The sequence below is a fragment of the Syngnathus scovelli genome, unplaced genomic scaffold, assembly GCF_024217435.2.
Source record: "Syngnathus scovelli strain Florida unplaced genomic scaffold, RoL_Ssco_1.2 HiC_scaffold_48, whole genome shotgun sequence".
Classification (NCBI taxonomy): domain Eukaryota; kingdom Metazoa; phylum Chordata; class Actinopteri; order Syngnathiformes; family Syngnathidae; genus Syngnathus; species Syngnathus scovelli.
This window is the reverse complement of record NW_026061581.1, coordinates 137238-153033: the sequence shown is the minus strand read 5'-3', so window position 1 is coordinate 153033 and position 15796 is coordinate 137238. Positions and strand designations below refer to the sequence as shown.

Here is a 15796-nt window from a genome sequence, read left to right as displayed (position 1 = left end):
TGGCTATATGTTTTCCACTGTCAGAAGGATGAAAATACAAAGTACAACGCTTGGACGTGGGTGAAGACGTCACCGGTGAGTCCTTCCTTCCTATTTATTCACCTTCTAGGTGCTAGAGGCTAAGTTATAGAAGTTAAGTGTTAGAGGCCAAGTGTTAGAGGCAACACAATACGAACAACACAACACAATACGAACAACTCAAAACAATATGAACAACACAATATGAACAACACAACACAATACGAACAACACAACACAATACGAACAACACAACACATTACGAACAACACAAAACAATACGAACAACACAACGATACTGGACTGAAAAACACGATACCGCAGTGAACAACACAATACCGCAATGAACAACACCATGCCGCACTGAACAACACCATGCCGCACTGAACAACACCATGCCGCACTGAACAACACCATGCCGCACTGAACAACACCTTGCCGCACTGAACAACACTTTGCTGCACTGAACAACACCTTGCCGCAATGAACAACACCATGCCCCACTGAACAACACCATCCCGCACTGAACAACACCATGCCGCAATGAACAACACCATGCCGCACTGAAGAACACCATGCCGCACTGAACAAAACCATGCCGCACTGAACAACACCATCCCGGACTGAACAGCACCATCCCGCACTGAACACCATCCCGCACTGAACAACACCATGCCGCACTGAACAACACCATGCCGCACTGAACAACACCATGCCGCACTGAACAACACCATGCCACACTGAACAACACCATGCCGCACTGAACAACACCATGCCGCACTGAACAACACCATGCCGCACTGAACAACACCATGCCGCCATGAACAACAGGGTGCCGCACTGAACAACACCTTGCCGCACTGAACAACACCTTGCCGCACTGAACACCTTGCCGCAATGAACAACACCATGCCGCAATGAACAACACCATGCCGCACTGAACAACACCATCCCGCACTGAACAACACCATGCCGCAATGAACAACACCATGCCGCAATGAACAACACCATGCCGCACTGAACAACACCATGCCACACTGAACAACACCATGCCGCACTGAACAACACCATCCCGCACTAAACAACACCATCCCGCACTGAACAACACCATGCCGCACTGAACAACACCATGCCACACTGAACAACACGACGCCACACTGAACAACACGACGCCACACTGAACAACACGACGCCGCACTGAACAACACGACGAGTGTGCTGGCCGCTGGAAGTGCAATGAGGCTCTGCGATCTCCTCCGCGTTGCTTATAAACAGCCGATCCGCTAGGCGGGAGCTTATTTCGGCCACTTGGGGCGTGCGCACGGCCTCCTGGTAGAGTCGGGCGGTGTGCGCGAGTGTGCTGGCCGCTGGAAGTGCAATGAGGCTCCGTGATCTCCTCCGCGGTGCTTATAAACAGCCGATCCGCTCGGCATGGAGCTATTTTGGCCACTTGACGCGTGCGCACGGCCTCCCGGTTGTTCCGCGCGGCGTGCGCGAGTGTGCTCGCCGCTGGAAGTCAAATGAGGCTCCGCAATCTCATCGGCGGCGCTTATAAACAGCCGATCCGCTAGGCGGGAGCATATTACGGCCATCTTGGCGCGTGCGCACGGCCTCCCGGTGGAGTCGGGCGGCGTGCGCGAGTGTGCTGGCCGCTGGAAGTGCAATGACGCTCCGCGATCTCCTCCGGGGTGCTTATAAACAGCCGATCCGGTAGGCGGGAGCTTATTTCGGCCACTTGGCGCATGCGCACGGCCTCCCAGTTGTTCCGGGTGGAGTGCGCAAGTGTGCTGGCCGCTGGAAGTCGAATGAGGCTCTGCGATCTCATCCGCGGTGCTTGTAAACAGCCAATCCGCGCGGCTTGGAGCTATTTCCGGCCAGGCGGCGCGTGCGCACGGCTTCCCGGTGGTCCCGCTGTTTTCCACTGTCAGAAGGATGAAAATACAAAGTACAACGCTTGGACGTGGGTGAAGACGTCACCGGTGAGTCCTTCCTTCCTATTTATTCACCTTCTAGGTGCTAGAGGCTAAGTTATAGAAGTTAAGTGTTAGAGGCCAAGTGTTAGAGGCAACACAATACGAACAACACAACTCAAGAGTTTTTTTCAAGAGTTTTTTATTCGCCATGTTTGAGCGTGCCAAACAAGGAATTTGACTTCGGTAAATCACAGCCTCTGTTCAACATTTGGTGACTAACAACAACACTCAGGACATGTGAAGAACGAAAGATATTCTCAAACACCCCCTGATCTTAAACTCCCAAGAGGGCAAGGAAAAACTCAAAACTCCAGCTAGGGGAAATGAGAAACCTTGAGAAGAGACCACAGATGGGAGGGTCCCTCTTCTAGGATGACCAGGCTGCAATGGATGCAGAGAGGACACATAGTACAAACAGTGTAGACAAAAAAGGTGTGGCAAGCGGGATGTTATTGCACAGTAATGACTCTGAGACTCTAAGAGTGGTGTGAGTTCATCAGAGCGACAGCCTGGGGGAAGAAGCTGTCTCTGTGTCTGCTGGTTTTAGTGTACAGAGCTCTATAACGGCGTCCGGAGGGGAGTAGTTCAAACAGGCTGCAACCTGGGTGCGAAGGGTCTGTTGAGATGTTACTTGCACGTTTCCTGGTCCTGGACAGGTACAAGTCTTGGATAGATGGGAGGTTGATTCCAATTATCTTTTCTGCAGTCCTTATTGTCCGTTGCAGTCTGTGCTTGTCTTGTTTGGAGGCTGATCCAAACCAGACAGTGATGGAGGTGCAGAGGACAGACTGGATGATGGCAGTGTAGAAGGTCTTCAGCAGCTCCCGTGGCAGGTTGAACTTCTTGAGCTGTCTCAGGAAGTACAGCCTCTGCTGGGCCTTCTTCCGGAGAGAGTCTATGTGGCCGGTCCATTTCAGGTCCCGAGAGATTGTGGTTCCCAGGAACTTGAAGGTGTCTGATGAGAGAATAGTATTACTGCGGATAGTGAGGGGTGAAAGTGGTGAAGGGCCTCGCCTGAAGTCCACTGTCATCTCCACAGTCTTGAGCGGGTTCAGGTCCAGGTGGTTTTGGCTGCACCAGTGGACCAGCCGCTCCACCTCCTGTCTGTACGCAGTCTCATCACCGTTCTGGATCAGTCCGATGAGAGTGGTGTCGTCTGCATACTTCAGGAGCTTCACGGAAGAGTCACTTGCGGAGAAATCGTTGGTGTAGAGGGAGAAGAGCAGTGGGGAGAGGACGCATCCCTGAGGGGCTCCAGTGTTGGTGGTCAGGGTGTCAGATGTGATGCTCCCCAGCCTCACACGCTGTCTCCTGTTGGTCAGGAAGCTGGTGATCCACTGACAGGTGGAGGCAGGCACCGCAAGCTGGATGAGCTTCTGTTGGAGGATGTCAGGAGCGATGGTGTTGAACGCCGAGCTGAAGTCCACAAACAGGATCCTGGCATACTTTCCTGGGGTGTCCAGGTGTTGCAGGATGTAGTGCAGTCCCATGTTGACTGCATCATCTACCGACCTGTTTGCCCGGTAGGCAAACTGGAGGGGGTCCAGCAGGGGGCCCGTGACATCCTTCAGGTGGTTCAGTACTAACCTCTCGAAAGATTTCATGACCACAGATGTCAGTGCAACAGGTCTATAGTCATTCATACCTGTGATGGCGGGCTTCTTGGCCACTGGAACGATGGTGGAGCTCTTGAAGCACGAGGGCACCTCACACAGCTCCAGGGAACGGTTGAAGATCCGTGCAAAGGTGGGCGCCAGCTGCTCAGCGCAGACTTTCAAGCAGGAAGGTGACACGCCGTCTGGGCCCGGTGCCTTCCTGATCTTTTGTCTCCGGAACATCTGGCGCACTTCCTCCTCGCGAATCTGGAGTGCGGGCGCGGCCTCTGCAAGAGAGAGAGTCGGTGACCACGGTGATGGAGGTGTGGACAGAGCAGTTGTGGGGGGAGGTGAGTATGTGGATTGTGTGGATTGTGCTGCAGGAGGTCCCGTTGTGTGGGAGGACCGATCAAACCTGCAGTAGAACCTGTTTAGCTGGTCAGCGAGCCTTGGGCTCTCCACAGGACGGGGGGTTCGTTTCTTGAAGCCCGTGATGGTCTGCAGGCCTTTCCACACTGTTGAGGGATCAGGATTGGCAGAGAGGTGTCTCTCCAGGCTCTCCCCGTAACACCTCCTGGCTTTCCTGACCTCTCGGTTCAGTGTGTTTCTGGTCTGCTTGAACAGGTCCCGGTCGCCGCTCCTGTAGGCCTCCTCCTTGACTTTGCGCAGCCTCCTAAGGTTCGGTGTAAACCAAGGTTTGTCGTTGTTGTACGTGCAGAAGGTCTTAGTCTGCACACACAGATCCTCACAAAAACTGATGTATGATGTGACAGTGTCAGTGAGTTCATGCAAGTCTGAATTTGCAGCATCAAAAACACTCCAATCGGTGCAGTCAAAGCAGGCTTGGAGGTCCTGCCTTGACTCCACTGTCCACTTCCTGACAGTCCTCACCACAGGCTTAGAAGTTTTTAGTTTATGTCTGTAGGCAGGGATCAGATGAACTAGACAGTGGTCCGAGAGTCCTAAAGCTGCACGAGCCACAGAGTGGTATGCATCCTTAATTACGGTGTAGCAGTGGTCCAGTGTCTGTGCCCCTCTGGTGGGACACGTTATGTGCTGTCTGTATCTGGGGAGTTCGTGTGCGAGGTTCGCCCTGTTAAGATCACCCAGAACAATGATTAGTGAATTTGGTAGAAGTTTCTCCATATCTGTCACCTGGTCAGCCAGCATCTGCGTGGCTTCACTCGCACGTGCGTGTGGTGGGATGTAAACAGCCGCCATGACGATCGAGGAGAACTCCCGTGGTGAATAGAACGGCCGGCAGTTTATGAAAAGTGTTTCTAGGAGAGGGATGCAAAACTCTTTCAACACCATGACATCGGTACACCAACGTTCATTAATGTAGAAACAGAGACCACCTCCCTTTGATTTTCCGGAGAGCTCCGCGCTGCGATCTGCACGCGTTAGCCGAAACCCAGCTAACTCCATGGCGTGGTGGGGGGTTCGTTCGCTAAGCCACGTCTCAACAAAACACAGCGCGGCGGATCTGCTGAAGTCCGTGTTCCTTGAAGTGAGGAGCAGCAGTTCGTCCATCTTGTTCGCCAGGGAGCGGACATTCGCCAGATGAATTGACGGTAGGGCAGAACGGAACCCTCTTTGCCTCAGCTTTACGAGGGCTCCCGCTCGTTTTCCGCGTCGCCGCCGTCGCGCTAGCTTGTATAGCACCGCCGCTCCGGCTAAAATCTCCGACAAACAATCTGAATCAGAGAGAACAGGAGAGAAAATACCAGAAGAAGACTGACCGATGTTTAACAGTGCTTCTCTAGTAAAAGTGATCCGGGATGGACAGCAGAAGACACAGAAAACACACAAAATAAGACAAAGAAACAGAGAGCGACTCACCGTGGCAGCCATCCGCGGCGCCATCAGATGACGTTACGAACACAATACGAACAACTCAAAACAATACGAACAACAAAATATGAACAACACAACACAATACGAACAACACAACACAATACGAACAACACAACACATTACGAACAACACAAAACAATACGAACAACACAACGATACTGGACTGAAAAACACGATACCGCAGTGAACAACACAATACCGCAGTGAACAACACCATGCCGCACTGAACAACACCATGCCGCACTGAACAACACCATGCCGCACTGAACAACACCATGCCGCACTGAACAACACCTTGCCGCAATGAACAACACCATGCCGCACTGAACAACACCATGCCGCACTGAACAAAACCATGCCGCACTGAACAACACCATCCCGCACTGAACAGCACCATCCCGCACTGAACACCATCCCGCACTGAACAACACCATGCCGCACTGAACAACACCATGCCGCACTGAACAACACCATGCCGCACTGAATGACACCATGCCACACTGAACAACACCATGCCGCACTGAACAACACCATGCCGCACTGAACAACACCATGCCGCACTGAACAACACCATGCCGCACTGAACAACAGGGTGCCGCACTGAACAACACCTTGCCGCACTGAACAACACCTTGCCGCACTGAACACCTTGCCGCAATGAACAACACAATGCCGCAATGAACAACACCATGCCGCACTGAACAACACCATCCCGCACTGAACAACACCATGCCGCAATGAACAACACCATGCCGCAATGAACAACACCATGCCGCACTGAACAACACCATGCCACACTGAACAACACCATGCCGCACTGAACAACACCATCCCGCACTGAACAACACCATCCCGCACTGAACAACACCATGCCGCACTGAACAACACCATGCCACACTGAACAACACGACGCCACACTGAACAACACAACGCCACACTGAACAACACGACGCCGCACTGAACAACACGACGCCGCATTGAACAACACGACGCCGCACTGAACAACACCATGCCGCACTGAACAACACCATGCCGCACTGAACAACACCATGCCGCACTGAACAACACCATGCCGCACTGAACAACAACATCCCGCACTGAACAACACCATGCCGCACTGAACAACACCATGCCGCACTGAACAACACCATGCCGCACTGAACAACACCATGCCGCACTGAACAACACCATGCCGCACTGAACAACACAATGCCGCACTGCACAACACCATGCAGCAATAAACAACACCATGCCGCACTGAACAACACCATGCCGCACTGAACAAATCCATGCCGCACTGAACAACACCATGCCGCACTGAATAAATCCATGCTGCACTGAACAATACAATGGCGCACTGAACAACACAATGGCGCACTGAACAACAAACACCATGCCGCACTGAACAACACCATGCCACACTGAACAACACCATGCCGCACTGAACAACACCATGCCACACTGAACAACACCATGCCGCACTGAACAACACCATGACACACTGAACAACACCACGCCGCACTGAACAACACCACGCCGCACTGAACAACACGACACCGCACAGAACAACACAATACCGCACAGAACAACACAATACCGCACAGAACAACACAATATCGCACAAACAGTTTTAGATAATATTACCTTGCAGTCATGTGACACGGACATGACGTCATTGGGCGGAACTCACGGCAAAATTATAATCCTTGGGCGTAGCTTGCAACAGGAAGTAGGAAAGCGGCAATGCTGGCAAACAAAACACAGCGGTTAGTAACACGACGACTAACAAGACAAATATTTTCGTTTTCAGCTTGCAAAATTTACCGTCTAGAGCGTACAAGGTAATTACAACTCATTGTTTTGAAAAACACGGGTTTTTTTAGCCCTGAAAAGCGAGGGAGTGTGGCGTTTGGGAGGAACGTCGAACTCGGCATATTCACATGCAGGGCACTCTTGAACCAGAAGAGAGCACCACAAAAAACGGTCGTTGCCCCAAACACGCACTAAAAAGGGTCAGAATAACAAGAGTCCAAACGGCCAGCCGGGGCCACCCGTCCATCCATTTCTTCAGGGGGGAAAAATCGGAGTCACCGGTGAGTACATTTTGCATTTACCACTGCTTTTCTGCTTCTGTCTTCAAGTGTGTGGCATCCTGCGACCAAAGATTCAGCCAACCCCAAAGCGGTTGACCTCAACATCCCACCACCATGCCTACCAGAGCAGGTGACGTGATGCTTTGGACATCCTTCCGTCTCATATGCCCAAAAGTACTCTTTGCCACATCTGCGGAAATACGGTGTCTTTTCAAAGGTGCAAATAAATCCAGCGTGGGCGGAACACGCACGTCTTCGGTTTTTCCCGCTTTGTTTGTGTGACAGCTGTTGTGAAAATTTTATACAAATGAAGTTGTATAGTACAGGTTTGGCCAAACCGCAACTCCCGAACCGCATGCGGCTCTTTGCTTGGATTCATGCGGCTCTTTTATGTTCATATCAACATTTGTGTGTGTGTGTGTGGGGGGGGGGGGGGGGGGGGGTTGTGCGTGTTGGCTTCACTTGAGTTCAATTTGGTATTTTCGTCAAAAGCGCATGTGGTGAAATTCCGCAAAGTAGGATGGGCAAACACATTCTGTTAGGGTTTTCCAGGTTATCTTGATCCTATGATTATGTTGGAATGTAACCTGTAATAATTAAACTCGCCTGTCTTGTCTTAACAAAAGTAGTACAACAAAGTGCTAAGATCTTTTGAACTGATTGACTAGCTGCAGAGGAAGCAATCAAAGTTGTTTTGTTCACACAACATCGTGAAGGACCCCCTGCTGTGCTTTGATCAGCCAGGGGCTTCGGCCATTTGTCTACTCTGACCCCCACTCTCAACCCCCACTCTGTTTTTCTCAATAAAAATGCTCCTGCACGAGGCCTGAGTCAGACCTCCATTTCGATCATCGCTGCACACACAGCGATGAATGGACTCTCCACCTGCAGGTGTCCAAAAGGACTTACTTGTCTCCCGTGTGGTTCTTGCAAAATAAGTTGGAGTGAGCAAATCTCTAACACATTCCAGTAAACTATTAGTGTCAATTGGGCTCTCAAAATGGCAGGGAAAAGATGCACAGCAAAACGAAAATATGTAGATGAACACAGGACGTTTTTATGAGAGTGGGAAAGCTTCTATATTTTGTTGAACGTGATGCAAACCATTCTACCTGATATGTCAGACCTCAGCGCATTTCAAAGATTCAAATCTTCAGCGCCATGCACTTCAGCTCACTCCATGCTAACATTGATAAGGGGTCGAACCCACAACATCATGCTTAAGAGGTGGACATGTATAAAAGAAAAGGATCTGCAGACAAAACAAGTGAGGCAGAATATTGAGGTTTTTCTCGCGAGGAGTGCATTCAGATTTACAGCAATCTGACTACACTAAAAATCTGTTTGCACTCTTCGCTCTTTTTATTTGGAATGCCCTACCCACAATGTGAGACTTGCCCCTAATAGGTGGGGAGAAGGCGTGGGCTTTGTCTCATTAGAGAAGAAACAAGATTCTTTTGGTTCACCAAGAAGTCACGGACAAGATGCCATGAGAAACGAATGCAAGGACAAAATGCTACGTGAAACAAGAAGTCACAGACAAGACGCCATGAGAAAAGAATGCAAGGACAAAATGCCATGTGCAGACATCAACAAAATAGATTGAGCTATCAACAACTTTCTTGGATTCCCAGAGGTGTAGAAGGTCAGGAAGCTCCAGACAGCATCGTTTGACTTGTTGACTGGTGGACGTCTGCAAGGCGAAACAGTAAGCATTCTGTGCAATAATCTTATTAATAGGTACTCATTAGAGAACGCATGATAACATATATATATACAATTTATCTAACACTAACCAGTGCGCCATTATGTCAACGCGTAATAACTAAGTCTGCTGATCAAAACAGCGGTTACTATATGACGTCGCTACGTCGTGGTCACGTGACGCAGACAAGACGTCAATGGGCGGAACTTCTGCCGAAATTAAAATCCGTGGGCAGAGTTAACTTGTTTAAAAGGGAGTGGGCAGAAGAAATATTTAATTTATTTAAATCTATTTTGAGTGCACACCATTATGTCAATGCATAACAACTGTAAATCTACTAAACAAAACAGCGGTTGCTATATGTCATCTGCCACGTTGTGGTCACGTGACAGACGTGACGTCGATGGGCGGAACTTCCGCCGGAATTCAAATCCGCGGGGAGAGTTAACTTGTTTAAAAGGGAGTGGGCAGAAGAATTATTTAATTTATTTAAATCTATTTGGAGTGCACAGCATTATGTCAATGCATAACAACTGTAAATCTACTAAACAAAACAGCGGTTGCTATATGACATCTGCCACGTTGTGGTCACGTGACAGACGTGACGTCGATGGGCGGAACTTCCGCCGGAATTCAAATCCGCGGGGAGAGGTTAGGGTTAGGGTTAGGGTTAGGGTTAGGGTTAGGGTTATGTAAGGAGTTCCTCCCCTGAAGGAGAGGAGCAAAGGCATGGTCCTACCAACCACGCCCACGTCCCACAACCAGCCCCAGAGCACCCTGTCCGTCGTGGCTGCGCCAGCCATGCTGGTCAGGCCAAATTGGGCTTATTAAACAAGTATTTGTGTTGTAATTGTTGTTTGTTTTTGATTTTACTTTGCCTATCCGGTCGCCTTTTTTATATAAGTAATAAATGAGTTTCGACTTGGCATGATAGATTGACAGCTGTACTTGCGTTCAAATTAGTCGTACCTCGCACTTAATTCATCAACTCCCCTATCTGGGTGGAGCGAGAGCATCTTGCTCTGTGCGGCATCCATGCGCTCTCCTATCTGGGTAGAGCGTGGGTAAATTATAATTTTGCGTCTAAATGTTTTCCTGTCGGCGCTAGTTTGCGCTCTCTTTTATTTCCTCCGTGTTTCGGCATCTTTTGTGCCTTCCTCAGGTCTGGCACACGGGAATTGCAGCTAAATTTAGTTTTATTGCATGTGGAGCTGTTTCCTCCTTCATGGCCGCATTGAGACTGAGTTTCCTGCTTTGAGCGGTCCTTATATAGTTTCATGTCAGCAATTTGCGTTTCGTTAAGGATAATTTCCCATCTACTTATTTTAGCTTATTAACTTGTTGTTTTCGCTCTTGTGTATTTCTGTTTCTTTTCTTGCAGGCACCGATTGGGCTTGAATATGTGATCTCGGCATAGGTAAGTATAACTGTGTGTTTCCTTGTTTCAGGTTTGTATCAGGTAAGTATTGTTTCTTTGATAGTGTAAATATTTACTTCCAACCACTTTTTAGTTTATATTCAATTTTGTGTTTATGTTCAAATTTTTGACTTCTTAATTTCCAATTTTTGACTTACAGGTTGAGATTTTTTTCATATTGGGAGTCAGGGAGGGATTTGGATTAGGGTTAGGGTTGGGGTTAGGGTTAGGATTAGGGTTTGGGGTTAGGTTAGGGTTAGGGTAGGATTGGTTTAGGGGACAGCGCACAGACGTAACAGGAGCTCAATGGAAACTGGAAACGTGGGGGGCAGTGGAGGTGGCACAGGCGAGTTAGGATCATGTAAGGAGTTCCTCCCCCGAAGGAGAGGAGCAAAGGCACGGTCCTACCATCCACGCCCACGTCCCACAACCAGCCCCAGAGCTGCCTGTCCGTCGTGGCTGCGCCAGCCATGCTGGTCAGGCCAAATTGGGCTTAATAAACAAGTATTTGTGTTGTAATTGTTGTTTGTTTTTGATTAGGTAAAGAGTTCCTCCCCCGAAGGAGAGGAACAAAGGCACGGTCCTACCATCCTGGCCCGCACCCCACAACCAGCTCCAGAGCATCTTGCCCGTTGCGGCCGCGCCCGCCATGCTGGCCAGGACTAATTAGGGCTTAATAAAGATCGTTTTTGACCTTGAACACGTGTTTGTGCTTATTGTATGTTTGTTTTGGATTGCACTTTACCTATCCGGTCGCCTTTGATATATAATTAATAAGTGAGTCTCGATTTGGCATGTAAGATTGACAGCTGCGCTTGCGTTCAACTAAATATTCGTACCTCGCACCTAATTCATCGACTCCCCTATCTGGGTGGAGCGAGAGCATCTTGCTCCGTGCGGCATCCATACGCTCTCCTATCTGGGCAGAGCGTGGGTAAATTACTATTTATTTCCAATTGGTTTTGTACCGGCGTCATTTTGCGCTAAATTTTGTTCATCTGTGTGGCCATCGACAACGTTTCGGCATCTTTTGTGCCTTCTTCAGGTCTGGCACACAGGATTTGCATCTAAATTTAGTTTAGTTTCATCACATGTGGAGCTGCTTCCTCCTCCACGGCCGCATCGAGACTGAGAGCTCCTGTTCCGAACGGTGCTTATGTACACTCCTCCAAGTGGGCGGAGCCAGCGATTTGCGCTTGTTTCTTTAGCATAGTAACTTGTTTTCTTGCAGGCACCGATTGGGGGTGGATTTGTGATCTCCGGAATAGGTAAGTATATTTTTGTTTTGGGTAAGTATTATGGTTTTAATTAAGGTAAGTATTTACTTTTAACTGCTTTTTTTGCTGTTTTTGTCCCAAATAATGCTTATTTGCAATTGTTTACATTCAAATTTGATAGGTATGCACATTTTTTTGTTTTAGGTGAGTATTGTGGTTTTATTTGAGGTATTTACTTTTAACTGCCTTTTGGTCTCAAATAGTGCTTATTTGCAATTATTGTTCAAATTTGTGTTTACGTTCAAATTTTGACTTGTTTATTTTCAAAATTTAACTTGCAGGTTGACGTTTTTGTCTTATCGGGAAATGGGGTCAGGTTAGGGTTAGGGTTAAGGTTAGGGTTAGGGTTAGGGTTAGGGTTAGGGTTAGGTTTAGGGTTAGGATTAGGGTTAGGGTTAGGGGTTAGGTTAGGATGGGGGATAGGTTAGGATTAGGGCTGGGATAGAACCAGTTTAGGGGACAGCACACAGACGTAACAGGAGATCGATGGAAACCGGAAACGTGCGGGGGGGGGGCTCACTGGAGGTGGCACAGGCTAGTTAGGATTAGGTAAAGAGTTCCCCCCTCGAAGGAGAGGAACAAAGGCACGGTCCTACCATCCTGGCCCGCACCCCACAACCAGCTCCAGAGCATCCTGCCCGTTGCGGCCGCGCCCGCCATGCTGGCCAGGACTAATTAGGGCTTAATAAAGATCGTTTTTGACCTTGAACACGTTTTTGTGCTTATTGTATATTTGTTTTTGAATGCACTTTACCTATCCGGTCGCCTTTGTTATATAATTAATAAGTGAGTCTCGATTTGGCATGTAAGATTGACAGCTGCGCTTGCGTTCAACTAAATATTCATACCTCACACCTAATTCATCGACTCCCCTATCTGGGTGGAGCGAGAGCATCTTGCTCTGTGCGGCATCCATGCGCTCTCCTATCTGGGTAGAGCGTGGGTAAATTAGTATTTGTTTCCAATTGGTTTTGTACCGGCGTCATTTTGCGCTAAATTTTGTTCATCTGTGTGGCCATCGACAACGTTTCGGCATCTTTTGTGCCTTCTTCAGGTCTGGCACACAGGAATTGCATCTAAATTTAGTTTAGTTTCATCCCATGGGGAGCTGCTTCCTCCTCCACGGCCGCATCGAGACTGAGAGCTCCTGCTCCGAACGGTGCTTATATACACTCCTCCAAGTGGGCGGAGCCAGCAATTTGCGCTTGTTTCTTTAGCATAGTAACTTGTTTTCTTGCAGGCACCGATTGGGCGTGGATTTGTGATCTCCGGAATAGGTAAGTATATTTTTGTTTTGGGTAAGTATTATGGTTTTAATTAAGGCAAGTGTTTACTTTTAACTGCTTTTTTTGCTTTTTTTTTCTCCCAAATAATGCTTATTTGCAATTGTTTACATTCAAATTTGATAGGTATGCACATTTTTTTTGTTTTGGGTGAGTATTGTGGTTTTATTTGAGGTAAGTATTTACTTTTAACTGCCTTTTGGTCTCAAATAGTGCTTATTTGCAATTATTGTTCAAATTTGTGTTTACGTTCAAATTTTGACTTGTTTATTTTCAAATTTTAACTTGCAGGTTGACGTTTTTGTCTTATCGGGAAATGGGGTCAGGTTAGGGTTAGGGTTAGGGTTAGGGTTAGGATTGGGGTTAGGGTTAGGGGTTAAGTTAGGATGGGGGATAGGTTAGTATTAGGGCTGGGATAGGACCAGTTTAGGGGACAGCACACAGACGTAACAGGAGCTCGATGGAAACCGGAAACGTGGGGGGGCGCACTGGAGGTGGCACAGGCGAGTTAGGATTAGGTAAAGAGTTCCTCCCCCGAAGGAGAGGAACAAAGGCACGGTCCTACCATCCTGGCCCGCACCCCACAACCAGCTCCAGAGCACCCTGCCCGTTGCGGCCGCACCCGCCATGCTGGCCAGGACTAATTAGGGCTTAATAAAGATCGTTTTTGACCTTGAACACGTGTTTGTGCTTATTGTATGCTTGTTTTTGATTGCACTTTACCTATCCGGTCGCCTTTGTTATATAATTAATAAGTGAGTCTCGATTTGGCATGTAAGATTGACAGCTGCGCTTGCGTTCAACTAAATATTCGTACCTCGCACCTAATTCATCGACTCCCCTATCTGGGTGGAGCGAGAGCATCTTGCTCTGTGCGGCATCCATGCGCTCTCCTAATCTGGGTAGAGCGTGGGTAAATTAGTATTTGTTTCCAATTGGTTTTGTACCGGCGTCATTTTGCGCTAAATTTTGTTCATCTGTGTGGCCATCGACAACGTTTCGGCATCTTTTGTGCCTTCTTCAGGTCTGGCACACAGGAATTGCATCTAAATTTAGTTTAGTTTCATCACATGGGGAGCTGCTTCCTCCTCCACGGCCGCATCGAGACTGAGAGCTCCTGCTCCGAACGGTGCTTATATACACTCCTCCAAGTGGGCGGAGCCAGCGATTTGCGCTTGTTTCTTTAGCATAGTAACTTGTTTTCTTGCAGGCACCGATTGGGCGTGGATTTGTGGTTCAGCACTAACCTCTCGAAAGATTTCATGACCACAGATGTCAGTGCAACAGGTCTATAGTCATTCAGACCTGTGATGGCGGGCTTCTTGCCCACTGGAACGATGGTGGAGCTCTTGAAGCACGCGGGCACCTCACACAGCTCCAGGGAACGATTGAAGATCCGTGCAAAGGCGGGCGCCAGCTGCACCTGAAGGATGTCACGGGCCCCCTGCTGGACCCCCTCCAGTTTGCGTACCGGGCAAACAGGTTGGTGGATGATGCGGTCAACATGGGACTGCACTACATCCTGCAACACCTGGACACCCCAGGAAAGTACGCCAGGATCCTGTTTGTGGACTTCAGCTCGGCGTTCAACACCATCGCTCCTGACGTCCTCCAACAGAAGCTCATCCAGCTCGCGGTGCCTGCCTCCACCTGTCAGTGGATCACCAGCTTCCTGACCAACAGGAGACAGCGTGTGAGGCTGGGGAGCATCACATCTGACACTCTGACCACCAACACTGGAGCCCCTCAGGGGTGCATCCTCTCCCCACTGCTCTTCTCCCTCTACACCAATGATTTCTCCGCAAGTGACTCTTCTGTGAAGCTCCTGAAGTATGCAGACAACACCACTCTCATCGGACTGATCCAGAACGGTGATGAGACTGCGTACAGACAGGAGGTGGAGCGGCTGGTCCACTGGTGCAGCCAAAACCACCTGGACATGAACCCGCTCAAGACCGTGGAGATGACAGTGGACTTCAGGCGAGGCCCTTCACCACTTTCACCCCTCACTATCCGCAGTAATACTATTCTCTCATCAGACACCTTCAACTTCCTGGGAACCACAATCTCTCGGGACCTGAAATGGACCGGCCACATAGACTCTGTCCGGAAGAAGGCCCAGCAGAGGCTGTACTTCCTGAGACAGCTCAAGAAGTTCAACCTGCCGCGGGAGCTGCTGAAGACCTTCTACACTGCCATCATCCAGTCTGTCTTCTGCACCTCCATCATTGTCTGGTTTGGATCGGCCTCCAAACAAGACAAGCACAGACTGCAACGGACAGTAAGGACTGCAGAAAAGATAATTGGAATCAACCTCCCATCTATCCAAGACTTGTACCTGTCCAGGACCAGGAAACGTGCAAGTAACATCTCAACAGACCCTTCGCACCCAGGTTGCAGCCTGTTTGAACTACTCCCCTCCGGACGCCGTTATAGAGCTCTGTACACTAAAACCAGCAGACACAGAGACAGCTTCTTCCCCCAGGCTGTCGCTCTGATGAACTCACACCACTCTTAGAGTCTCAGAGTCATTACTGTGCAATAACATCCTGCTTTCCACACCTTTTTTGTTTACACT

The 15796-nt window shown here is 49.1% G+C and overlaps 1 protein-coding gene across 1 annotated transcript; it reads right to left on the bottom strand.

The window, feature by feature from the left end:
• Window positions 1-2424: 2424 nt before the first annotated feature.
• On the bottom strand, window positions 2425-5460 carry LOC125968274 (uncharacterized). The gene is made up of 2 exons (XM_049719287.2): window positions 3438-5460; window positions 2425-3367 (listed from the first exon to the last, which is right to left on the bottom strand). Exons 1-2 carry the CDS (start codon window positions 5450-5452, stop codon window positions 3310-3312), a joined length of 2073 nt encoding a protein of 690 aa, XP_049575244.2. The 5' UTR covers window positions 5453-5460; the 3' UTR covers window positions 2425-3309.
• Between the last annotated feature and the right edge of the window lie 10336 nt (window positions 5461-15796).